Source organism: Nerophis ophidion, linkage group LG14 (assembly GCF_033978795.1).
Source record: "Nerophis ophidion isolate RoL-2023_Sa linkage group LG14, RoL_Noph_v1.0, whole genome shotgun sequence".
Taxonomy (NCBI): domain Eukaryota; kingdom Metazoa; phylum Chordata; class Actinopteri; order Syngnathiformes; family Syngnathidae; genus Nerophis; species Nerophis ophidion.
In genome coordinates this window covers 39,556,598-39,584,555 of record NC_084624.1, presented here as the reverse complement: position 1 = coordinate 39,584,555, position 27,958 = coordinate 39,556,598, and the positions used below count along the sequence as shown (strand labels likewise).

The following is a 27,958-nucleotide window of genomic DNA, read 5'->3' as shown; positions in this document are numbered from 1 at the left end:
TAAAAAATAAACATGGTAGTGACTGGATAGTTTGGTGAGGTCCTAAGCGATGCAGCACCGCTGAGAATACATCAAACTGGACTAAATAGAGAGGGTAATTAGATTTGCCAGTGGGGAGCAACACCTCAGGGGCGAGGTGGCGCATTTAGTTTTTATAGAGTAAGAGATATGTCAAACCAGGAAGCAGCGACCGCGCTGAGGAAGGCTGACCGCGACAGACAAAACTGGAAGCAGGCAAGATTTGCTTCTAAAAAACTATTCGTCAGCAAACAAGAATCCACAGAGTAGGGAGGGCAGTTTTAATATCCGGCGATTCAACTACGAGGTTGATAGTCGAAGCAGACTTCTCCGAATTTGAAGATAGCCCAAAAACACAGTTTAATAATGGAAGTGTACTGATGGAAATCTTTTATTTGAAACACAGCACATATGCAAGTAGCACTGATTTCCTCTCATGTTTTGATGACTGTAACTATGATGCCGTATTAGCTTTAGCATTAGCATTCTTATTAGCATGGTGAGACTGTTGTCTGGTGCAAAGTTTCCAGAGTGGGAAAATCCCTCTTTGGAATGTAGTGCACACTCGCATGCACAGTGGAGAATAAATTCAGACCAAAATAGAAAGTAGGATTCCTGGCTCTCTGTGTGTGTGTGTGTGTGTGTGTGTGTGTGTGTGTGTGTGTGTGTGTGTGTGATTGTGGGGGTTTGGTGGGTAGCATTGACTGCAGCACTAAAGACTTGCTTGCTTGTGGAAGCAAACAAAACAAAGTGTAACATGAGACCAGGACAAAGACTCATGGGAGAAGACGGACTGTGGAGGGGAATGAATGGAGGCGGCGCAAACCAAGGCTAAAAGTGAATACCGATTGTTTTCGTGTTGGGTTAAAGAGGAGACAATGATGAAATGATGGAAGGTCCTTTTTTGGGGTAAGCAGTGAAACAATCGTCAGCGATGAAGGGGCAGGCAGGCCAGGGAACTGGTCGCCCTCTATCATCCATCTTCATCATCACTATTACTTCTTCCACAGTAAAACGTTTTTCCTCCTCACATTCAAAGTGATGACGGAGGACAAAAGAATTGATCCTTCTTCTTTTCTTTTGCGGGTGAAAAGCTGCAAAACAGATAATGCTCAACCGGACAACTTTATTTCTCTTCTCAGATGCTTTTGTTCGTACAACTTTCCCACAGTCTGAACAAATGTTTGTTTCATCGAACACTTCATGTCTCCACTGATGCACTTGCGACTATTGAACATGAGTGTGCCATCAGTACTGGGACGTTGTCGTCAAAACACTCAAAATGGTGAGTGTGTAGTGATGGACTCTTGGCACTCTCAATAGTCGCACACTTGGCTATGTAGAGGAAGGGGTGGGACTAGCTTGAGTGGTTTCATTCCACCAATAAAAAGAAGAGAAGAAGGTGAATATTGCAGTATTGTTATTTCACGTAACTGTATTACGATAATAGTGGATTTGGGACCGCACTACATGGTCAACATTCACACACTTGGCACCAAGTACGCACTGTACACAGTATACGTATTCAAGTGTACTGACAGGTATTCCATTTGACATGACAGTCCAGAGTATGGATTTTGCGTGTGGGACAGATCAGGTCGATGACAATATAGCATAACTAACTCAACAAAGGACTTTAAATGAGGACATGTTTTCTGGGGGGAAATAACCCTTCTCTGTGCACCAATCCGCCCCCTTGTGTGGCACAGATCAGTTCCTTTGAACTGTCACGTGACCGCATGTGAACTTGGCACCAACACAGTATACATCAATATCTTAAAGTGCTTTAACATCTCCTTTAAAGAGGTGCGCCCCCCACACCCCCTGTGTTGGTGTCACTGAACACGTCAGGGCAAAGACACCCGAGGGCCTTGCCCCACCTGTCTAACATGGCAACAGGTTTATTTACATATGTAAAAGCGCCACCTGGCAGCGCTCCAGACGACCAACCGTCTTTCCCGAGGCTGGTTGGGGTGTGGCGTCGGGAAAGGCTGGTTTCCCACACGGCGAGGAAGGTAAGGCCTGTAGCGGAGCGCGACCCTGCCTGCTTTTATGTCATGTGACCGTTCCGAGTACACTTTGCGCCAACATTCCTCCAGCTGAGATTTTTTTACGTTCTGCGGTGTCCAACTTTCCGCAAACGTACGGTGAGCTGGCGTGGCAGAGGTTCTGCATCCGTGACACGTTGCTCAGGGAGCTACAAATCATGAGTACTTCCTGGCAGGCTGGCGGCCGGCTGGACTCTACGCCGCCTCCGGCTCATCGAACAGGGCGCCAAACGTCTGACGAGCCAAAAGACGTCAGCAGCGAGCGGGCCAGAGCGCTGTCGTTAACATTCACGCTGCGGCCGGAGCTTGACTTCCAAGATGAAGGAACTCTGAGGAAGATTCCGTTGAGAAAGGCACAGATGGAATTCATCACCGCCCTCCCCCCTGACCCAGTGGTACCAGCGCCAGAAGAAGCGTCAGCAAGGAGCTGAGGCACAAACAAAACGCTGACACAGCATCGTGGAAAATATCGGTCACACAATTGTGGTCCAATGGTGACTTATGGATATAAGACGCTCAAAAGACACCCAGGGGTGAAAGCTGGTTGTTTATGCTGGCGTGCGTGAGTGTGGCATGAGACGGTGACGATCTTTTCAAACTGCGTTACTTCAGCTGATTAAACCTGCATTGTGACACCCGCCTGACTTGACCCACCATGTCTCTGCAACCTACTGCTTCCCCTATTCATGATCCTCAATATCAACTACTATATTAGATAGATTAGATTAGATAGTACTTTATTTATTCCGTCAGGAGAGTTCTTTCAGGAAAATTACAATTTTCAGCACAATCCCATTCAAGATCAGACAAACATTAAAGGGAGACAGAACAGGATCGCTGACGGGTCTGCCGGCTTCCAGCGCCCCTTACAAAAAAAGATGAGATACAGGTAAACAAGGGGGGGAGAAAAAAATAGAAGATTAAAATAAAATAAAAAAATCGGTCTTAGCCTGGGCCCTGGAGAGGGGGTGCAGACTGAGGCCAAGGGAAAAAACAACAACTCATAGCCATAGTACACATCCCTCTTACATGTGTGTAAGAGGGAAACATCAAACATCAAAGAACACATAGGACATTAAAGACATTAAAGCAGCAGATACAACCAGACACTTCTACATACAGCTATGAATAAAAAGTAAAAGAAACATATCCACTGTGGTGGCCTCTGCGGTGTTCCACGCCATCGTCCGCTGGGGTGGAGGGAGGATGGCCAGAGACAGGAGCAGACCCAACAAAGCAACCAAGACAGCCGACCAACACACTCAATACACACTCAATATACACACTCAATGAATAAACTTTCAGCAATAGTGATTGATTATAACCATAACATTGATTATAACCTCCCGGTAAAGGTTAGAGATGCTACCTCAATAGAAACATTTAAGTCCCATCTTAAAACTCGTTTGTATACTCTAGCCTTTAAATAGACCCCTTTTTAGACCAGTTGATCTGCCGTTTCTTTTCTTTTCTACTCTGCCACCCTCTCCAGAGTCTGGACCCCGGGTGGACCTGTGCATCGTTTGGGGACATCTCTGCGCTGCTGACTTGTTTCCGCTTGGGATGGTCTCCTGTTGGCCCCACTATGGACTGGACTCTCACTATTATGTTAGATCCACTATGGACTGGACTTGCACAATATTATCCTAGACCCACTCGACGTCCATTGCATCCGGTCTACCCTGGGGGGGACATCCCACTGGGTTGTGAGTTTTTCCTTGCCCTTATGTGGGATCTGAACCAAGGATGTCATTGTGGATTGTGCAGCCCTTTGAGACACTTCTGATTTAGGGCTATATAAATAAACATTGATTGATTGATTGATGATAAAAGTCAAAGCCCATCTCATTTCAATTTCATTCCCATTATACAAACTACCCACCAATCCTCATCAACCTTTTCCTCATCCAAGCAATTCCTCAGTTCTTTAATGATGCAATAAAAAAAAAAAAAAACTGTTCATTAACCCCCATCTAACTTTAACATTGACACCCTGACAAGAACAACATGGCCAACAAGAGAAGCACACTCCAAAGTCCTCCAAAGTCCAGCAACCCTAAAATCAGAAGGGCTGTGTGTGTTTAAGGGCTACACGATTAAACAACATTGTATCGACATTGAGGTTTCAATTATTGATAATAAATTTTTTCCGCCATGGCCGGCATTTGAGACGTGTTCACCAATCAGAATTGTTGAGCCTCGCGTTTGTTTGTCTCTTGCTTCAAACAAGAAAAACGACGTCTCACTCCATGCATCCCTCTCAACACCTGAGCGTGTTTTTTTAACAGTAGAATTAACTGAACACAGCGAGCCCTCTTTTCATTTATTCACAATCTTTGTTTTGGTGAGCCGAGAGTGGGGCGCTGTGTCCCACGGTTTACTTTTTTGTAATCATTATTTGAAGAACAATCTCATATAAAATATGGCATACGAAACAATACAAATTTTACTTAAGAATACAGTATTTATTTCATAACCGTACAGAAATCTGAACGATGTGCTCAGCAGCCTTATAAATGGAAAAGAAATCAATCTTTTTTTAAAAACTTTATTTACAAAAAATACATCAATTCACAATACCAATCATTTAAAAATCTATTTTTTTCAGGCCGCAGACATAGATTTAGGTTACAAAAAGGAATCAACATTATAAAAAAGAAATTACCAATGAGATTCAGTGGCGCTCCCCGTGCGTCATACAGAGGAGTGAAAATAAATGAAATTGTGGCGCTGACATTCTTTTTTTTTTCTACCCCTTGTTCATGTTTATATTGTTGTCCTATTTTACTCCTGGGTAAGGTGTCGTTTTTATACAAAACATTAATAAAACTATCAAATATCACAGAACATGACGTCGCAAAGCATAAAAAATTGCAAGTACAGGAAGTGACATAGCCTTCGCACATGCATGTGAATTGACACGCCAGTTTTATGCAGACAGTCAATCAATCAATCAATCAATCAATCCAATCCAATCCACTTTATTTATATAGCACATTTAAACAACAATAATGTTTCCAAAGTGCTGCACAGCCATGTTAAAAACAATATTATGCTCCACCAATGACTGAATAAAACAAAAAATGAATAAAAATAAAACCAATAAAAACAATATAAAAACAAATATGATTAATCAATCAATGTTTATTTTAATAGCCCTAAATCGCAAGTGTCTCAAAGGGCTGCACAAGCCAAAACGACATCCTAGGTTCTGATCCCACATAAAGGCAAGGAAACACCCACAACCCAGTTCGATGTCAATGTGAACGACTATGAGAAACCTTGGAGAGGACCGCAGATGTGGGTGACCCACCCCCCCGCCCTCTAGGAGAGACTGGATACAATGGACCGTTGAGTGGGTCTAGCATAATAACAGCAAGCCTTGCGACTCGCCTGTAAGCAAGTGACGTAAAGTAATAAAAATGAGGGGGAAAATTTGATTACAAAGCCAAATGTCCCTTGGAGTCAATACTTCATCTTCAAATCGGATGGGCAATATGAGCCCATTAAAACAGATGATTCTGGACCACCATACGGCGCCTCAGGAAGGGGAAGCAGTGCACTATCAACACCGTGTATGGTGCGGATGGTGTTCTGCTGACTTCGACTGCGGATGTTGTGGATCGGTGGAGGGAATACTTCGAAGACCTCCTCAATCCCACCAACACGTCTTTCTTTGAGGAAGCGGTGCCTGGGGAATCTGTAGTAGACTCTCCTATTTCTGGGGCTGAGGTCGCTGAGGTAGTTAAAAAGCTCCTCGGCGGCAAGGCCCCGGGGGTGGATGAGATCCGCCCGGAGTTCCTTAAGGCTCTGGATGCTGTGGGGCTGTCTTGGTTGACAAGACTCTGCAGCATCGCGTGGACATCGGGGGCGGTACCTCTGGATTGGCAGACCGGGGTGGTGGTCCCTCTCTTTAAGAAGGGGGACCGGAGGGTGTGTTCCAACTATCGTGGGATCACACTCCTCAGCCTTCCCGGTAAGGTTTATTCAGGTGTACTGGAGAGGAGGCTTCGCCGGATAGTCGAACCTCGGATTCAGGAGGAACAGTGTGGTTTTCGTCCTGGTCGTGGAACTGTGGACCAGCTCTATACTCTCGGCAGGGTTCTTGAGGGTGCATGGGAGTTTGCCCAACCAGTCTACATGTGCTTTGTGGACTTGGAGAAGGCATTCGACCGTGTCCCTCGGGAAGTCCTGTGGGGAGTGCTCAGAGAGTATGGGGTACCGGACTGTCTTATTGTGGAAGTCCGTTCCCTGTATGATCAGTGCCAGAGCTTGGTCCGCATTGCCGGCAGTAAGTCGGACACGTTTCCAGTGAAGGTTGGACTCCGCCAAGGCTGTCCTTTGTCACCGATTCTGTTCATAACTTTTATGGACAGAATTTCTAGGCGCAGTCAAGGCGTTGAGGTGTTCCTGTTTGGTGGCCACGGGATTAGGTCTCTGCTTTTTGCAGATGATGTAGTCCTGATGGATTCATCTGGCCGGGATCTTCAGCTCTCACTGGATCGGTTCGCAGCCGAGTGTGAAGCGACCGGAATGAGAATCAGCACCTCCAAGTCCGAGTCCATGGTTCTCGCCCGGAAAAGGGTGGAGTGCCATCTCCGGGTTGGGGAGGAGACCCTGCCCCAAGTGGAGGAGTTCAAGTACCTAGGAGTCTTGTTCACGAGTGGGGGAAGAGTGGATCGTGAGATCGACAGGCGGATCGGTGCGGCGTCTTCAGTAATGCGGACGTTGTATCGATCCGTTGTGGTGAAGAAGGAGCTGAGCCGGAAGGCAAAGCTCTCAATTTACCGGTCGATCTACGTTCCCATCCTCACCTATGGTCATGAGCTTTGGGTCATGACCGAAAGGATAAGATCACGGGTACAAGCGGCCGAAATGAGTTTCCTCCGCCGGGTGGCGGGGCTCTCCCTTAGAGATAGGGTGAGAAGCTCTGCCATCCGGGAGGAGCTCAACGTAAAGCCGCTGCTCCTCCACATCGAGAGGAGCCAGATGAGGTGGTTCGGGCATCTGGTCAGGATGCCACCCGAACGCCTCCCTAGGGATGTGTTTAGGGCACGTCCAGCTGGTAGGAGGCCACGGGGAAGACCCAGGACACGTTGGAAAGACTATGTCTCCCGGCTGGCCTGGGAACGCCTCGGGATCCCCCGGGAAGAGCTAGACGAAGTGGCTGGAGATAGGGAAGTCTGGGCTTCCCTGCTTAGGCTGCTGCCCCCGCGACCCGACCTCGGATAAGCGGAAGATGATGGATGGATGGATGGATAAAACAGATGAACGAGCGAAAATGCCATGATCACGGATGGCAACAAAAACACAAAAAAAGTCTGACCTTGTTTTTCCAAATGGGTGGGGAAAAAAATCACTTTGATGTTTAATATTTATTCAGGTTTCATTTTTGCTTAAGAAAATGATTACATTGTATTTGTTGTTTATTTATGTAGGAGGTGTGTGTGCGCATCTGTAAGAGTCATACGTATCTGTAAAAGAGTCTATAGTCACTTGTTAGTTTAATGAGAATTATGATTGTCTAGGGCAGACCTGGGCAAATTAAGGCCCAGGGGCAACATGCGGCCCGTTAAGCTTTTCAATCTGGCCTGCCGGACATTCCCAAATAATTGTTTTAGATCTTTAAGATGGAAAGTGTAACTGCCATTACGATGTGCAGGGATGTTTTCTAATGACCGTAAGTCTTCAACTATACTAAGTCTTTCAATGCTTGGAATCTGCATGATATACTAGTTGTTATGGTCATCTAATTAGTTACTATGGTTATCTAATTAGTTAATTAGTTAGCTCGGTGTGGGGGGGGAGCGTTTCTACAAAGTGTTTCCAGAGTGGCCAGCTTGAAATGTGGGTGTCAGGGACAGACACGGGAGGAGATTTTTACAACAAAGTTCTAAAGCTTAGTGATACATCAGATATATCAGATCGTGGTTGTTGTTTCTTTACCCTTCACGCTCATATTTTGCTGTGTTTGTTGCGTTTCCCTTAATTGTAAAATGTGTGGATGGAGAACGTGTGTGACGTTCTTTTGGTTTTCAATATTTTGTGTTTTATCGTTCATAGTCAATATTGTAAATCCCACATTCTTTGTTTTAATGTACATTCTGGGTGTTTTACTCAGTAAAAAAATGTGGTCAAGGCGGTCTGTCATAACGTTTTAACATTCAATCAGACATTATTGTGAGGTTTTGTTTAAGTTTTCTTAAAAATAGGACCCAAGCACACATACTGTACAGCAGATTTTGTGTATACATACATACATAGATACATAGATATATTGGCCCCCAGACACATTTTTGTCTCTAAATTTGGCCCCCCGAGTCAAAATAATTGCCCGGGCCTGGTCTACAATATACCCCCTGCCTTCCGCCCGAATTCAACTGAGATAGGCTCCAGCACCCCCCGCGACCCTGAACGGGACAAGCGGTAGAAAATGGATGGATTGATGATGTTCCTAAGAATGTTAATTAAGTTGAGTTTTATGAGAGTGATGATGAGTGTTATTAGGATGATGTTAATGAGAAGGGTAATGAGAAAGAAGATGTCGATAAGTGGATTAATTAGGTTGATGTTCATGAAAATGATGAGAACGTTCATTAGGATGACATCTATGACAAAAATGATGACAACGATGATCTTGATGAGAATGTTAATTAGGATGACAACAAAGAGAAAAGTTGGTGAGAATGTTAATTGGGAAGACATTGACGATGATGACGTTAAATAGGATGATGATCATGAGTATGATGAGAATGTTAATTGAGTGAAAATTTTAAGAATAAAGAGAATAATAAAGATGAGAATATTAATGACAATTAAGATGTTGCTAAGAATGTTAATTAGGTTGAGTTTTTTGAGAGTGATGAGTGTTAATTAGGATAATGTTAATGAGACGGGTAATGAGAAAAAATATGTCGATATGAGGGTTAATTAGGCTGATGTTGGAGGAAATTATAAGAATGTTTATTGGGATGATATCAATGACAACAGTGATGATGAGCACAACGATGTTGATGAGAATGTTAATTAGGATGACAACAAAGAAAAATGTTGGTGAGAATGTTAATTGGGAAGACATTGACAACGTTAAATAGGATGTTAATGAGAATGATGATGAGAATGTTAATTGAGTGAAAATTTTAAGAATGAAGTTAAAGTTAAAGTACCAATGATTGTCACACCCACACTAGGTGTGGGGAAATGTGTCCTCTGCATTTGACCCATCCCCTTGATCACCCCCTGGGAAGTGAGGGGAACAGTGCTTAGCAGCGGTGCAGCGCCCGGGAATCATTTAAGGTGATTTAACCCCCAATTCCAACCCTTGATGCTGAGTGCCAAGCAGCAGGGAGGCAATGGCTCCCATTTTTATAGTCAATCAATCAATCCACTTTATTTATATAGCACATTTAAACAACAATAACGTTTCCAAAGTGCTGCACAGCCATGTTAAAAACAATTGTAAAAAAAAATAAATAAATAAATAAAATAAAATTTAAAAAAAGTATATATATATATATATATATATTATGCTCCACCAATGACTGAATAAAAACAAAAAATAAATAAATATAAAACCAATAAAAACAATATAAAAACAAATATGATTAAAAACTATTTTAAAGGGTAAAATCAATTAAAACAGTAAAATAGAAATCAAAGTGTATAAAAAACACAGAGGACAACAGAGGACAGAGGACCACACAACTCACGTAGTGTTAAAAGCCAAAGAATAAAAGTGAGTCTTAAGACGAGACTTAAAACACTCCCCTGTGGAAGCAGTTTGAACATGGAGCGGCAGAGTGTTCCAGAGCTTAGGGCCGACCACAGAGAAGGCCCTGTCTCCCCTGGTCTTAAGTCTGGTCTTGGGCACCACGAGCTGGAACTGGCTCTCGGACCTCAGAGCTCGCGCAGGAATGTAAATTTGGATGAGGTCCGAGATATATTGAGGTGCCAGTCCATGTAAAGATTTAAAAACAAACAGCAATGTTTTAAAATCAATTCTAATATGAACAGGGAGCCAGTGCAAACTCTAAAGAATTGGGGTTATATGCTGGCGTTTCCTGGCCCCTGTTAAAAGTCGTGCTGCCGCGTTCTGGACTAACTGCAACCGGGAGAGAGCTTTTTGGCTAATGCCAGCATAAAGTGCATTGCAGTAGTCCAGGCGACTTGAAATAAAAGCATGCATGACTTGTTCAAAAAGGTTAAAAGATAAAAACGGTTTAACCTTTACTAAAAGACGAAGGTGATAAAAACACGATTTTAAAAAGCCATTGACTTGTTTGTCTAGTTTAAAATCGCTGTCTATAGTGACGCCAAGGCTGGTGACTTTGGGACGCACATAATTTTGCAATGGTCCCAAGTCAGTGAGGGCCGGACCAAAAACTAAAATTTCCGTCTTTGGTATGACTCGGCCGGGGTTTGAACTCACGACCAACCCATCTCAGGTTGGACACTCTAACCAATAGGCCTTATTATTTTAGAAGAGAATAATAATGATGTGAATGTTAATATGAGAATGCTAATTGGGATGATGAAAATGAAGATGAGAATGTTATTTGTGAAGATGTTGACGATGATGGGAATGTTGATTAGGATAAAGATGAAAACGATCACGTTAATCTGAATTGTGATTACGAGAAAATAACGAAGATGAAAACGTTAATTAGGATAATGTTGAAGAGAATTCTACAGTAAGTGGGATGACGTTGATGGAAGGACAATACTGAGAATGTTAAATGAGGATAATGACAAGAATATCAATTCTAACAATGATTGTGAGAATGATGATTGAGAATATTGATCAACCTGAAGTGATGAGAATGTTGGGATGATGATGTTGGTGAGGGTTTGCCCACGTTTGTCATCATCGGTCTGTGTTTATTGAGGGCTGGAGGGGGGATGCCTTGCCTTAATACAGAAATCTGCAAATGTCAGCGACGTCTACTCTCACTTAACATTGGGTCACGTCAGTATCCATCACCCGGGGGAATCCAAGATGGCAGCAGGTGTTACTTGGTAAAAACCTGTGGACATTCAAAGTCACTGCAAGGCGGAGGAGAAGGAATGACGTCTCCATGGTAACAGTCGGGATCTAGGGTGGCCTCATGTACAGGACCCCAAAATGGACGTTGTTGAAGACAAAAAGCGGTGTCACCTGTCACAACTCTTTAGACATTTATGATCCAGTTGGACCATTCACACATGTCTATTTCATGTCACAATGAGGTGAGGAAGACAAAAAGATGAAGATGAAGCTCTGCCACCCCAGGACAGATGATGCGTGGAAATGAGAAATGAGGTCAAAGTCTGCAGGGGGGCTTGAAGCTCAGCAAGTAAATAATGCAGCGGGTCATGTGACCCCATTTCCATGCTTGTTTATATGCAGCGGCACTAAAAGGAAGGAAGGTGCTGGAATGTATGTCATCTTTTATAACCCCCATGCCTCCCCTCTCCCGTTAACCAGTTTCCTTCAGCTTCAGGAATCAGCTGATGGAATGTTTTTGCGGGGATGGAGCTGAAATACGACACCACGCTACCAACGACGTGACGTATCCACGAAAGGAAGAAGAGCTTGATGGGAAAATCAATATGAACGCCGCCTGCTGAGATGCTACTGAGAGACGCCGCAACGTGATGGAGGTCGTCACGAGGAAGCTGCTGGAGGGTTCTTTCCAAGAGGAAGGCTCTTTTACAAAACTTCATTGAATGCACTTTCGTTTTGCCTCGTTTGACACGAAGTCAAGTACCAGAAACACTGTAGAAGAAATGTACCCAACCAAGACCACCAAGGCGGTTCTTCCTCTTTAGGCCTAAAAAGTTCTTCTGGTTGAATGCTTCCATTGAAATCTCAGTATAAAGCTTCTCAGTGAGGCATGAAATTGTCATGAGTGTACACAAATAAATTAGACTATCTACAACAGGGGTCGGGAACCTTTTTGGCTGAGAGAGCCATGAAAGCCAAATATTTCAAAATGTATTTCCGTAGGAGCCATATAACATTTTTCAACACTGAATACAACTAAATTTGAGTATTTTTTAAGTATGACCAACATTTGTAGAGTATAATAAGTCTCTTATTCTTTTTAACAACATTGTTATTCTAAAAGTTAACCAATAATAAATATAATACTTCTTACCATTAATGCGACATCGTGAACAGGTGCGGTAGAAAACGGATGGTTGGATTAAAATGCATGAGAATGTTTTATGATTTGAACGTTATTTTTGAAACTGTGATTACCAGCGGAATTATTCATTACTTATCGTGTTAAACAATGTCAGCTAAGATTGATCTGAGAGCCAGGTGCAGTCATCTGGCTCTAGAGCCATAGGTTCCCTACCCCTGGTTTAAGCATTAAACAACTTTTTACCTGCACCCTGCCTCCCGCTGTTTCCCACATCCACAAAGCAATTAGCTACCGACTGCCACCTACTCATATGGACGAGTATTACACGGTTACTCGGCATAGCTCGGTTAGGAGAATGGCCGTGCTAGCAACCTGAGGGTTCCAGGTTCGATTCCCGCTTCCGCCATCCAAGTCACTGCCGTTGTGTCCTGGGGCAAGACACTTTACACACCTGCCCCCAGTGCCACCCACACTGGTTTAATTGTAACTTAGATATTGGGTGTCACTTTGTAAAGCGCTTTAAGTCACTAGAGAAAAGCGCTATATAAATATAATGATCTGAGAGCCATATGTAGTCATCAAAAGAGCTTCATCTGGCTCTAGAGCCATAGGTTCCCTACCCTTGATCTACAACATATCAAGCTGGGCATCTTGTCTCTCTTATTCTGTGTATTGTACAGTATTTTGTATTTTTAAAGTGGTTTGTATATTGTACAGGATTGCTTGTTATTTTTATTGGATAGTAGTCTGTTTATTTCAATTGTTAGTTTTTCCTTTATTACCTCTTGTGTTATTTACTTTACCCCATATTTGTTCCCACAACCGCACCTTACATTGGAGTCTTTAATCTCGTTGTATGCAAATATGACAATAAAGTTTATTCTATTCTATTCTATCTTGTTGGATGACGTTTATGTGGCGTGAAAAGCTTCCACGAATAGTGCCAGCTCAAATGCTTTGAAAACTTGATGACAGGAAGTTGAAATGTGGCGTCACTCTTCAATCAGTGCACGTAAGAATTTGTTTTAATGTTCATTTCGTCAGTTGGTGCAGCATTCTGCTCCAAAAAAAAAAAAAAACATACTTTCAATCTCATTTCTACTCAAATGTGTGGTTAATATCCTTAAAATGGATCACCCCACTCAGGATGTAATGTTTCATCAAAACCTCTCCTCCAAGACAACTTCAACTTGACCTTTCACCTCTGGACCTTCTCCAACCAACCGAGCCGGAGAGGCGAAGAAGGCCGAGCAGAACCACCAAGTTCGGCGGGCGAATTCGGGCACTCACCTTCGGATAACTCCAACTCCAGCTCGGCCAGTTTCGCCCGAACCTCCACGGGTATTGACGCTGGGTCCCGGTCCGCCATTCCGCCGTCGTCGTCAGGCACCTTAAATGTGCTTCTGGAGCCTCGTTGGGCTGCTTTTGTTTTTCGTCAAATTCTCTCGAAAATACACCCCAAAAAAAGAGAGTCCAATCCTCGATGTTTGAATGCTGCAGCAACGCTGCTTTGCTCGCCTCCTGGAGTCATCAAGTTCGCAAAGTTGTGAGGCAGCAACTTCCGGTGTTTCAGCTAACAAAATAAGACCAACGTTTACGCTGCAGCCTAACGTACACACAACTATAAAAAGACGCCTCTGCGCTTTCCGGGTATGGTTCTAACTACAGCTAACTTTACACGCCTGACAGGTTCCATCTACTTTTTATTGTTTCTAAATAATCCACTTGGCTACGTCCAAATGTCACCATCATACATTTTGAATACATGTAGAGATCATCACAAAAATACAAAAAGAATGCTTTGTTCAAGAGTTTAAAGAAACGTTTCTTGAAAGTGAACCCAATATTTCCTTGCAGTTTACGTCATCTTTATGTTTACAAGTTTAGACAGCAGCTGTTTATTCTCTGGTTCCCCCTGGTGGATAAATGTGGGAGAAGTTTTTTTTATTATTACCGGTATTTCAGTCATTTTTTTAAATAACTGTCAAACTTTATAACCAACGGTGGACAATGACGCCCCCTTGTGGTAAAAAAAAGGAGATGTGTAACAAAGGTTGAAACTATCCCGCCATCCAATTTGCTACCACTTGTCCCTTATGGGGTCGCAGGAGTCTCTCTCAATGAGATAGATTGAGACTAATGCAGTCAAATTATTAATTTCTTCAGTTGAATTACACTTTTGAGATGTGACTACTCATTACAAAAATCACATCTCTTGCATAACTTAATTTACCTTGAGACCCCAGTATTTTGACACAACTGCAATTAGGTCAGAAAGTCATACAGAAAAATGTTATAACTGAAAACACTTGCTGACAGTGTTATCTCAAATCCCATCAGGCATCATCTTTTAGCTAAATTTGCCACAGAGCACAAAAGCCAAAGTCCTCTCATTCGTCTTCACATTGACCTCATCCAGGGGTCAGCAACCCAAAATGTTGAAAATACCAAAAATACAAAAAAATCTGCCTGGAGCCAAGAAAAATTAAATATATAAGTCTTATATTGAAGGCAACACATGACGTAAGTGTCTGTGTTAGTTTAATTAGCCAACTATCAAAATTACTTTAAAAGTCTTATAGAAGTGTTATAATGAAGGCAACACATGACGTGTCTATATTCGCCTACTATCAAAATAACTTTAAAAGTCTTATATAAGTGTTATAATGAAAGAAACACGTGTCTATATTAGCCTACTATCAAAACATGAGGCATAATGATGCAATATGTACACACAGCTAGTCTAAATAGCATTTTAGCATTGCTTATCTTGCAGTCATGCACTTGCCAAATATGCCGGATTGGCACTCCAACAACTCAATAACATCAACAAAGCGCACCTTTGTGCATTCGTGCACAGTATAAAACGTTTGGTGGACAAATGAGACAAAGGAGGAGTGGAAGATTTTACATGTAAACAAACTGTTGCATCACAGTCCACACAAAGGTGAGTTCAAGAACCCCCCAAATTAGTAGGACAAAACGGTGTTTACCAAATACTGTCATCAGTGAAGCATACACACATACATATTAAACAGTGGACTTTCTAACAATTGGGAAGGTATGTGTCATGTTTGTACTCAAACAAAAACCATACTAAAACAAAAAATTTATTTTTTAGTTTTCAATCCTTTTTTAAAAATGCTCCAGGGAGCCACTAGGGTGGCGCTTAAAAGGCGCGGGTTCCTGACCCCCCAACCTAATCACTTAAAAACACCTGCCGCCTTTCCGGTAACCCTGTGGTTAAGGTAAACCGCATGTGTATTCAATATATATTGAGTGCCTAATCTGTGTTGATACATTACAAATTCGATCATTTTTTGTGATTAATCCCACATTAACTTGTTGAATTTCACAGCCCTCGTTGAGTCATTCAAAGAGCATCTTTGTTTTTGAAATCCATTAACAGTTGTAAATAGAAAATCACTGCACAAATTTTGAAGGACACACTTGTCTCCTCAACAGTGCCTAAATGTTTATTTTTTTCAGTAAGCTACATGTTTTTTTTTTCCTCCAAATGAGACAATTGAACATCATGACACAAGAGTAACTTAAATTATCTATAGCCGACACAAACGCTTGATTCCAGTCTCTAATGGAAGAAAAAGGTCAATGGTAACAAAAAACTAAAGCGTCCCCACATTGGCGTTAGGCGGGCCCTGATGCAGTCAACGATTGTCCACAGCTGCTAGCGTAGCGTGTATGTTAGCGCTAATGGGTTAAACCACAGTGAGTAGATAGAACCGAGTCTTGTTCCAGTCAGTCTTTGTGCATTCCTCGGGTTTTTGCATTACAAATCAAAGTTCACTGGCACTGTCAAAACGGGCCACAAGGGGGCGATATGTAGGCTTGTCCTGTAAGCCAAGGAGAGACATGGCGGCCATCTTTGTGGCAGAGTGCTTAGGTTAGTCCACACGTGCACACATTCACAGTTCAGGCCCAAAAAGTTCCAGTCCCATCCAATCCAGGGAAAGTGTCAATGAGTCAATCAGCAGTTCCCGCCCCTGCAGCAAGCAAAGGCTGTATGTACACATGACACTACCACTGGGCGTTCTCTTGTGGTCAAATGCTTTTGAAACCTCTGCCAAGAGTCAGTTTCTTGTCCACGGAGGCAACAAATGAACAATCCAATAGACACATCGGGAGGCGAGAGAGAAGATCAACATTCCATGAAGGCTTATTGTCTGTGCTTCATATGTGGTTTATGGGTCACATGACCTCAGAACAAAATGTATGACAGACAATGACATTTGGACTGGGCTCGAGGAACATGCATGGTCGAGCTCCCATGGCCTTGGCTTAGCTCAGCATAAAGACTAGAAAGGGTTTGTCTTTCAACCTTTGACCGCCGCCAAACAGCTAAAGCTATAAGTTAACAAAGAGACAAATGCTTAGCGTTGACTGGAACATAAAGTCACAAAATGTGTGCAAATGAAATAGTTTCTTGTCTTTATGCTAAGCCAACACATATGTAGAGATCTTCTCTCACTCAAATGAAGCAGTTGAGGACGTTACAATAATTTTTGTTTTTTTGGCTGTTTGTCATGTTTACGGGCAACTGTGACCAAATGAAAAGTCTCGCGTGGACAAAGAAGTGATAGACATGTTGTCCTCATGTAAACAAGAATGAAGCCACTGTGTTGACCAGGACGACGACGACGAGAGGAGCGACATAATGGAATGAAACAACAAAAAACCGTACAAAGTGTTCAACATAGTCCACACAAAGTCCAATTAGAAAAAAACAACAACATGAAGTCTTTTTTAAATCCTACGTCCAGCTCCATAGTGACATTAATAGCTCAACAAGATCAATAGATTTTTTTTTTTTTATAGTCATTTTGAAGGTACCGTACCTCTTATATCTTTTCTGATTATTTACAACTGTACAAGCAAAGCACACACCTCAAAGTGCATATATTTAATACAGTATTGACTCCTTTTGCATTTACAAGGTTTTATTTACGCCCCCTAAACAAAAATAACCATCCAAACTATTCTTTTTTTCACATTATACAAAAATGGGTGAAGGAAAGAAAAACGCTGATAGATTTTTTTTGTGAACTCTGGTTTCGTAAGACTCGTCACTAAATCATCGTCTTTAGTGTCGGGGGATAAACTCTATGCTCGTCTTGTATAAAAGTTAAGGCAAAGTCATTTTTCAAGTTTAAATAAAATTCAAGTTTCTCAAACACTGGATGGAACTCTTCTACGTGTGTTTTGTGTGGAGACCTAAAGGAACCGCACTGCTTCATCAATAAGCCATACGCAAAGAATTCAGCCATCCAAGTGCATTTCAGTCCTTCAAAAAGAAAAACAATCCAAATCAAAACTTTTCCCTCATCTCTTCCCCAGCGGAATTACCCACAATGCTTCACGCGGCAGGAAGACGTTGGCGGGACAAGCGCCATCCCGTGTGGTGTTTCATCAGTACAGTGGTTTTCTTTTGAGGGGCGACGACTTTTCTCAACTAACGCAAGGGAGGGAAACTGGCTGAATGTTTGTCTTATGTACATTTGCAATGGTTGGAAGCACACATGCGGCGTGTGCCAGAGGCTACTACACTCCACAGAGCGCTCAGCTTCCCTCATGCCCGCTGACCTCGAGCTCTGCCCGCAAACCTCACATGCAAGATGTTCATTGGTCATTGCGACCTCTCGGGGGCACTTTCGTCCTCTGCTACTTTCCAGAAACACCATTTAAATGATAAATGCCACTCTACCTTCAAATTCCTGTCTAAAAAAAACTAAGAAAAGCTTCAACATCCTCCCCCAGAGGAATGACTAAACATGGTCAGCAACAGTGTTTATTAAAAAAAAAAAAAAGGTGCATACTGGCTCACAAAAAGACATCACATGACCCCTTCTTTAGCTTGACTTCTCCTTCGGACTCATCCTCCAAAATTATCATCCTGAATATTTTCCTTTGTGAAAACAAACATCCTGCTGCTCAACTGTCACAAAAACACATCTAGCCCCGCCCCCTTCTTTTGCCTAAATATTGTGAGCAGTAAGCGTTCACTTTCTCCTTTTCTTCATCATCGTCACCTTCATCCCACACTAAAGAAGATCCTTATGCTATGTACCCAAGAGGTTATGGTCGACTGTAGCAGTTAAGCTCACGTCATGAACCATGCCAACAATGCTGACCATGCCAAGAGAAGAAACTAGCAGAGATGCTTAACAGAACTCCACTGGCTTACAAAATCTCCAACAAAATAGGCCAAACAATCCGGAGTCTCATTCTGATTGCATTTAGATGTTCAATCTTGCATATGGACATAACCACGTGTAAAAAACACATCTCAGCCGAGACAAGGACCATCACTACCAAACAATTTGGCATCTGTTGCCATCATCGACAATGCCCTGGTACTGCTGCTTGGAGTCATCCCGTCACAGGGAATTTTTGAGCCAATAATGAGATAAGAAAAAGACACTGAACGTAACTAAAAATCCTAATTAAAAAGAAAATAGAAAAAGCAAATAAATAGAATAAAAAGAAGGTGAGGGTGCTTTACATGCACAGTAAAGTGCTTTTTGTCTGCAAGCCCTGATCCAGAATGCTTGTGTGAAGCTGTAGAGTGTGGAAAGAAGGAAGAATGGAGTAGCCCTGATGCATTCCTGTTTTTGAACACATCTATGCAGTGAAGCGGGTGGGTACTCTAGGCAAGAGGCAAGGAGTCGCCCTACAGTGGAGACTTGGGAGGGGTGTGGTGGAAATCTTTGCTGGGGGTCTTCCCTAGGTGTGGGGGTGGTGAGGCCCAGCGCCCAGTTGGCCTCCGGGTCTCCCGTGGGGGTCTCCCTGTGGCAACAGCAGCTGATCCAGGTTTAGAGGAAGGTGGGGGGCATGTCTCTCTAGCCTTGACCTCCCCTGTTGGGACAGCGGCTTCAGGGCACTTCCTCTCCTCGCCTGCTGGCTTGGTCTCCTTGGGGGTCGGTGGCTGCGTCAATGTGGCCATCTCCTTTGCTCGCTGGCAGATCTCAGCGTAAGAAGGCTTCCTCTGCTCCTGACACCAAAAACACACGGTAGTCACTTGACTTTCCAGTCAACAAAAAATTATTACAGTGATCGCTGTCAAAGTAGGGATGTAACGATTACCGGTATAATGATAAACCACAATAACATTTCTGACGGATGTACGTATTAAGAGGCCGGAATCTGTGGGTACTTCCCAATTCCATTCAATCCCGATTCTTGGGGTAAGGATTCAATTCAGAATTGATTCTCAATTCAACACGATTTCCGTAACATTCTTTAGTATATAAATTACTAACACATTTCAGAACAGGTAATAACAGCTCCTCTTGGCTGCTGACGTACGACTTAGGCTATGTTCACACAAACATCGAAGAGTTTCAAAAACTCATATTTAAGGTTAAAACAACCTCCATCCACACAAGTATAGTTTCAAAACTGTGTCTACACACAAACGCATACACCTGCTGTCATGCACAGTTTGTCCAATCAGAAGCCTGAAAAAAGCAACAGCTGACTCAGTGGAATTACACTTCTGTTATGTTTATTTTGATATACTACACCTACAATGAGATGTATCTTATCTTTAAAACCAGCCTGCATGTACACAGAGCCCTAGGATCTTTATGTATCTTTTTTTTTTCTCCCCCAAAGTTTAAAGCGCACATGCACGCCTGTGCTGCTGAAACTCAACACTTAAAGAATTATATTAAAGCGCACGTGCAGGCCTGTGCTGCTGAAACCCAACACTTATAGAATTATAACATGTTTAGCAACACGGTGATATATTATATTTGCAGTGAAGTGTACATTATTTCTAAAATCAGCATGCACTAACGAGCCAAGGAAACCCTTTTGCATGTTTAAATGCCTATATAAAATGCACGGACGTACGTGCGCCGCTGCAAAACTCTTGTGGAATTATAAAACATTTAATCCTTGATATAGTACATGTGCAATGAAGTGAATACTCTTTAACATCAGTACACACTTGAAGGAGGAGGCTACATCATGTTTTTTGTTGTTCCTTGGTCGCTTTTTAGGCGAATGCACGGCTCCATCTACACAAAAGGAAGCAACACACGTAATTTAACTTTATGATCTGTCGGGAAAAAAGGACTAAAACATGAGGTAACGTTGCACCTTTCGACAGCGATTGTATCCAAATAGCTGGCATTAGCGCTGGCAGGAGTGTCGCAAAGCCCATTTTAAAGTGTCTTTTTTATTCATGTTTACGTTTAAACATACAGTAAATCCTCTTGTAGTGATTAAAGCCAGCAAGGCAGTGTTGAGCTTTGGAAATTACAGCACACAACCTACGCGTCATCACAAGCTTCGTATGTGCTGTATACACGCATACACTAAGCGGAGAGTTTTGGAACTCTACACTTTGGCCAGCGTTTGCAAAAGTTTGCGTTTTTTTCAAGACAAAAGTATGAGTTTGCATGTGGACAAGAGACGGCCACTTAAAACAGCGACTTAACGACAAAGCTAAAGCTAGCGACAACGATCCATACACCCACAACACATTTCATCTGCTTGTGTTGTTGTGAACAACATCATTGATGTAGCATTAATGTATGTATAACCAGTGGTCGCAACTGGACCCAGAAGTCACTTTTTTAAGATGCTATCTCTTTAAAACATGCTAGAGAAATGCATATCCTCTTAAAATCAATCAATCAGTCAATCAATGTTTACTTTTATAGCCCTAAATCACTAGTGTCTCAAAGGGCTGCACAAACCACAACACAAACCACTACGACATCCTCGGTAGGCCCACATAAGGGAAAGGAAATCTCACACCCAGTGGGACGTCGGTGACAATGATGACTAAGAAACTTGGAGAATACGAAAGGAATGGATGTCGAGCGGGTCTAACATGATACTGTGAAAGTTCAATCCATAATGGATCCAACACAGTCGCGATAGTCCAGTCCAAAGCGGATCCAACACAGCAGCGAGAGTCCCTAGACCGGACCCCCTCCACAAGGGAGAGTGGGACATAGGAGAAAAAGAAAATAAACGGCAGATCAACTGGTCTAAAAAATAGGCCTTCTAATGGCCACAAACTCGATGATCATTATTTTACATCAGGATACAGCCGCAGTCGAAGAAAAGCAACATGGACAGACATAGCAATTTATTGTCGACGGGATGTTATTGAGTTCATTTTTTTTTACCATTCAATTAATTGCCTTTGGACATGTTGAAAATAGTTGGAAACTGGAAATTGTGATGTACCATGTTGTAATTGTATGCAGGTTTGAAATAAACTTAAACCATTACTACTTTCAGCCCAGTCCTGGGATTGTATAAAGTAATTTTAATGACTTTTTTCTGCTCAACATCTGACTTTTTAAAACCAAACCATGTCCAAATCAAAGACGTAGCAGCATTTTTTTGACCAGCTCCTTCATCTCTGCTAAGCTTACGGCCAATTTCACAGAGACCGGTGTGGTTTACGGTAGAGCGCAAATCCCTACGGTAACCAAATTTATACCGTTTCTACCATCATACTGTGTATACCGCACAGTCCTAAATGCAACAATAAATCTGAGGATATATGCATTTAATCAAACATTTTATCAAATTTAATTTTACACAAAAAGCACACTATGATGGTAAAACAAGTGTAAAAGGCAAAAAACTGATTTAAAAACAAACAAGAAAGCTGAATTTTGTGTTTTTTATATCACAATTTCTTTTTAAATATATTTTTATTGCTCGTTATTTTACTTGTTGTAATTTTATTCGTTACAAATTCATATCCAGGTTGTTGTTTTTATTACGTTTTGGTGGTACAATAAACACTCGTTTTACAATTAATGAATTCTTGTGTAATTAATCGTGATTACAATTTCAATCAAAATAATCGCGGATTATTATTTTTGCCATAATCGTCTCGCCCTAAAGTGAACTACATCTCCCAAAAGCGCACAGAGGATTTTAGGAGACTCCCTCTCGGATTGCCAGCCCAGCGTATCACCGTGCACCCGCGAAAGTTGCCATAACTTGCTGTATGAGAGACACTATAATTTGTAGTAACATTCCTTTTTTAAATCAACCATCAAGAAGAACAAGTAAGTTCAAAATGTCTATCTTTATGTTATGCGTCCCTTTGATTAGACCACGACACGGGACCGTAACATGATCAGACAAATAAACTCTGTCGAAAACAAAACCTCTTTGGTGAAGGAAGAAAAGCGTGCCACAATCCTCTCAACCGTTCCAACAGACGGCGCACCACGCCAAGGGAAAATATATTTAAAGCCAGCGAGGCTAATCATCAATTTGTGAGGTATAAACAATATTAGAAGTTAAGTTAGCAGACACATTAAGATTTAAAATATAAAACTTGTGCATACTTTCAACACCATTAAATCAATTACTCCGATGACAAAAAAGCTTTGATTTCTATTCTGTTTTTACGATTTATCGTTTAACGCATTTTACTAATAGAAATTTATAAAATTGGTGTCCGCAAGGACTGCTCAAAACGTATAAATATCCGGACATATTTCCCACACAGCCGCTGCAACAGAGCACACATGAAAACAGTGGTGTGTGGTGTGTGTGATACTTTAGTTATTATCAATGCACACATTCTAAAAGTACAACTTCAATGTTGATGTGCAAGCAAAACAATCTGTCTATTTCAGGTATTTTCTCTAGAATACGCACTGAGACTATAAAGTGGGTTTCATCTCATTTAATCAACCAAAATTATTGATAGCTGCAGTCCTATTTTCAACAATACCGTGATAAAGATAACAGGGCTAAGAAATGTTCATGTCGAAACATCCCTATGTAGAAGGAAAACATGTCTTTCTGAACACTGAACTGACCGTGGCAGCACCATTGACTTGCACCGACTTGCTGGCGGTGCACAGAGTACCAGGAACACGCTCCGCAGACAGCTGCACCTCCTTCAGCTTCACCTCAGTCATCCTCACTTCTCTGAAGTAAAACCCACAACAGGAAACATTCAAACTAAAAAGTCACATGGGAGGAAAAATGCAATTGACTGTCAAGACTGCATAGTTACGGTAATTAGACATAATAATAAATAACACATAACAGTTGTAACACATGTGCGCTCCAAGACACACAAAGTATTGAGATTAACATTTATTCTCTCAGCAGTGCAATTATAATATAGTATACAATCCCGAGAGGAACAAGCAGTAGAAAATGCATGGTTGAAAAATATATACAGTAACAATAACCATAAAACACAGTATAGAAAGTGTCTTACGCTGCTGGGATGGAGGGAGGCGGTGGAGGGCAGACTGTCGGGGTCCAAGTCGAGGTGGGTGTGGTCAGTGAGGGTATGAAGCTTGTGGGCATCAGAGAGGGCAAGCAAGAGGAGGGGGAAGAGGGAGGGGATGACGACGACGACGGGGGCCGAGGAGGTTCTTTGGGACATAATGAAGAAGGGGCTCCTCCAGGGCTAGAGTCAATGCTCACATTCTGTAAGACAGATACAGTAATTTCACTTACTGTAATTTGTTATAAGTAATATTTGCATAATAACAGTCTGATGTCGACCTTGGCAGGCGGGGTGATGACACTGCTGACCAGCCGGTTGTCAAAGATATCATCTGTCTTCAGCTGGCCAGCCGCTCCAGGCAAAGGTGGAAAACTGGACAGACCCAACTCAAAGCTCGGAGATGGAGGTTTGGGAGGCGGCGGCGGCGGCGGTGGCGATTGAGGCGTCAGTCGCTATCACACACACACACACAAGTCACTTTAACATTGTTGAGTGCTTATCGACATGAGCACTTTAATAATCACATTAGAGTAGAAATAATTCCAAGAAGTACTTACTGTAAACTTTTCATCCCTCTTTTTCCTACAAGCAGACACATGTTAAAAAAGGAACGATTACATTTATAAACTCATGTTGCAGTTAATGAAAATCTTTAAGGAAAAATCATTCCATATTTAACAATCTACAATACATTAACTGCAATAGAAAAGAAAGAAGAAAGACATCTGAAATCTATCATCGTACCTTCCTCGACCCATTACCAGGGAGGAGTATTCTGTGGTGGTGAACTCGGACACTCGGCCCGTGCCAACAGTCTCTCTGCGGGGAAAGGTGGTGGCAGTAGGTAACCTGGTTCTGGGCTGGCTCGTGGGGAAGCGTGTGGGTGGGCTGCTGCGGACCCCATTCAGCCTATCGCTGGGGAAGCTAGGGAAGACGCTTGGGCTGTCCAGGAGCCCCGTGCGGTCTGCTGCGGGGCCGGCCGGCCTCAGGTGAGGTTTAGTGTGATTCCTGCGTGGAACATTGTAGTGCTTTCATTGTTTTTGTAACATGTTTATTACTAGAGATATAACAATATCTAAATCTCATGGTACGATACTATCACAATGTTAAAGCCACTGTACAATATTATTGTGGTATATGTCCAAAAAAATGCCATAGTGTGTAAAATAAAGTAGAATGAATGTTTAGGATAAAGAGACATACTCTATTTGAACACAAACATAATGCTAAAATGTTTTAATCATATTTATTACAGCAAACATTACAGCAAACATGTATTTCAAGTTAGGGCTGGGCAATTTTATGATCGTGATCGATGATCATAATTAATTTGAGTTCGATCACGCTGATCAGATGTTAGCATATTTCCTCGATCAAACATGGTGGAAATGTCTGAATACCACAGTCGTAAGCAGTAGAGAAGCAACGCTGCTTGGTATAATCCTACACGCAACAATTTGCCTTTATTGACCATGTTGGTGTGTGTATGTGTTAAGTGTATGTTTGCGTGTGTTTGTGTGAAAATGTTTGTGTGTGTGCGACCATCCCGTCAGGAAAGTCAGGCTCGTCACAGCCAAATTAATGTTCAATCAATTTGCCCCTTCCTCCTTACACAACTGGAAGTGCAGGCCAGAAGTACAAAATAAAGAAATGTCTCACATGCGCATAGAAGTTGAAACATAACATTGAGAAGGAGCAGCGACTTTAGTGACAGAGTTTATAGTCTCACTGCGGCTTACCAGTAACCCTGCCCTGAATATGGACTGGCAAGCATGCACAGAATGTCTTTGTGACGGAACTAGTTTTGGTCCTGATTAGGAGAATTAACACATCCACTATTTTTATCAAAAAAAGGCATTTTTATATCTGAATATTTTTGAATCAGACTTTTTGTTTATGTGTTTGTAAAGATGGGCTTCACGGTGGAAGAGGGGTTAGTGCGTCTGCCTCACAATACGAAGGTCCTGCAGACCTGGGTTCAAATCCAGGCTCGGGATCTTTCTGTGTGGAGTTTGCATGTTCTCCCCGTGAATGCGTGGGTTCCCTCTGGGTACTCCGGCTTCCTCCCACTTCCAAAGACATGCACCTGGGGATAAGTTGATTGGCAACACTAAAAATTGGCCCTAGTGTGTGAATGTGAGTGTGAATGTTGTCTGTCTATCTGTGTTGGCCCTGCGATGAGGTGGCGACTTGTCCAGGGTGTACCCCGCCTTCCGCCCGACTGTAGCTGAGATAGGCGCCAGCGCCCCCCGCGATCGCAAAAGGGAATAAGCGGTGAAAAATGGATGGATGGATGTTTGTAAAGATTCAACTTCTCTGATCTAAAATGTACTAAAAAATATTTGCAAGCATTTTGTGTTCAAATATTTGAGTTTGTGGATAAAAAAACATTTTGTTCCTGAAGTAATCATTAAACTTCTTTTGTGTGTTGGTACACATTATTTTACAGGACCTCAAATTCATACTGCACTTTAAGGAATCTATTAAATATAATTTATTCAATATAAGATACAGTAGTTAGGTTTTTTTTTTTAAAAACTCCACAATCTGGATCACCGCTTGCTGTTAGCCAAACCACAGGTTAAAAGCACTGATGTATACAAGTAATTGAAGAATACATTTACCGTATTTTTCGGACTATAATGCGCACTTAAAATCTTTTCATTATCTCAAAAATCAACAGTGCACCTTATAAGCCGGTGCGCCTAATGTACGGAATAATTATGTTTGTGCTTAACAACCTTGAAGCAATAAATTTGGTACATGGTGTATAGATACTACGTGTGACCAGTAAATGGTAGTCACACATAAGAGATATGTGTAGACCACAATAAGACGCCAGTAAACGCCAAAACTTTAAATGTTCCATTGAGAAAATAGAACATTACACACGGCGCTCAAAAATCTGTAAAAATGTTTTAGTACTACTTTGGTAAGCTATGAAGCCGCACTGCTTGATAGATTGCTACCGTAGTCAGACATACGAGTATTATTATGGTGTGTGTACAAGGACCGCTAAATGGCACCCATTAGCAGACATATCTGACGTTTTGTTTTGCAATATTATGCAAAACCAACTTTTCTTACCTTTTGGTAATGCTGATCTGTATTAGGGATCTGCATAAGTCCTAAAAATTTGTGCATGACCGTAGTCGATAAACTTCTTTTTCTCTTGTTATGTGGCCATCATCCTCCACAGTTGCATTTTCTAATGTAAAGTAGCCAGAAGTTCTAAGCTTTGTGTCAGTAGACTCGCTATGAACTCGCTTTGCACTTTTGCCATGTTGCATGTTGTATTCCACTACAGCAAAATACCTCATCCTGACTATATTCTTGAACAGTATGATAGTTTGAAAAACTGTAAGCTCACTGTCTGTCATTTGATTATCTGTTAAATATCTATGTCCTATGTTTAATCTAGATATTATTTTCATCTTGTTTTAATATTGCACATTGGAGTATGGGAGAAACACAATTTCAGTCTGCTGTGTAATGTACTGTTGCATGGTGTGATTGACAATAAACTCTGACTCGACTTAAAATCAACCGGTGTAGTGGGTTTACATAATTCACCCAAGGAACTTTAGTTATTAGAGTTCTGGTCGGACGGTTTATCATGGGACACATTTCCAGCATTGTTGATGCACTAGTGAGCCACGGATGAAGAGATGCTGCTCCGTTGTTGATTTAAGATAAGTCCGAATGTCATTAAAACAGTTAAAATCAGTTATCTTTACTCCCACAAAACATACTGAGAAAGAAGCAAAACTTTTGCCCTAAAACCGAGGTACAGACCGTAGCATGGGTTACATGTGCCATTGCACCTCTAGAAAACGCAATCACAGATATGCATAAAATGACAGTGGTCAGCTTTTAGCATATATTACCACATGGAAACATGGCGGAAATTACAAAACACTGCAGTAGTAAACAGCAGAAATGCAACGGTAGTTTGTATAATCTTGCAGGGGACAATGCACCTTTCATAAAAAAAATAAAAATAAATTGTAATACTACTCGAGATCGGATGATATGAAAAAATTAATCGTGATAATTTTTTTGCTATATCGCCCAGTCTCATTTTAAGTGCAGGAACAACCACTGTTCAAAGGAAATATTTATAAACAAACTTACAGTTGTGTCAATGTAAACATCCAGTGTAAAACAACAAAGTTCCCTTTAGATTAGATTAGATTAGATTAGATAGTACTTTATTTATTCCGTCAGGAGAGTTCCTTCAGGAAAATTACAATTTTCAGCACAATCCCATTCAAGATCAGACAAACATTAGTGTCTTTCAAGTTTTACTTCATGAGAAGCAGTGTCCTCCACAGTGGACATGTTTACATCAGTTTGAAAACACTGTTTCTCAGAAAAGCTAAATAACAATTTTACTTTTAATAATGTAAACACCTTACAAACTGATTTTTGGCCTTGCTGGCTTAAAGTATATTTTCTGGGTGACAGTTTACCAGATGGTGACTTGTCCAGTGTGTACGATGCCTTCCACCTGA

General features: G+C 41.8%; 2 protein-coding genes across 5 annotated transcripts in view; both read right to left on the bottom strand.

The window, feature by feature from the left end:
- Window positions 1-13,809, bottom strand: part of LOC133568669 (disco-interacting protein 2 homolog C-like) — a 114,688-nt gene extending 100,879 nt beyond the window's left edge. The window contains exon 1 of one of the 2 annotated variants that reach the window (XM_061920744.1): window positions 13,484-13,809. In XM_061920744.1, the coding sequence (XP_061776728.1) occupies window positions 13,484-13,562 (79 nt within the window). In that variant the 5' untranslated portion in view covers window positions 13,563-13,809. The remainder of the gene's footprint in view (window positions 1-13,483) is intronic. The other variant, XM_061920745.1, reaches the window with a different exon arrangement.
- Window positions 13,810-15,628: 1,819 nt separating this feature from the next.
- LOC133568670 (la-related protein 4B-like) overlaps window positions 15,629-27,958 on the bottom strand; it is a 38,174-nt gene continuing 25,844 nt past the window's right edge. For 2 of the 3 annotated variants that reach the window (XM_061920747.1, XM_061920746.1), the window contains 6 exons: window positions 24,189-24,452; window positions 24,002-24,026; window positions 23,723-23,896; window positions 23,430-23,644; window positions 23,020-23,131; window positions 15,629-19,202 (listed from right to left, as the gene is read on the bottom strand). In XM_061920747.1, the coding sequence (XP_061776731.1) occupies window positions 18,882-19,202; window positions 23,020-23,131; window positions 23,430-23,644; window positions 23,723-23,896; window positions 24,002-24,026; window positions 24,189-24,452 (1,111 nt within the window). In that variant the 3' untranslated portion in view covers window positions 15,629-18,881. The remainder of the gene's footprint in view (window positions 19,203-23,019; window positions 23,132-23,429; window positions 23,645-23,722; window positions 23,897-24,001; window positions 24,027-24,188; window positions 24,453-27,958) is intronic. The other variant, XM_061920748.1, reaches the window with a different exon arrangement.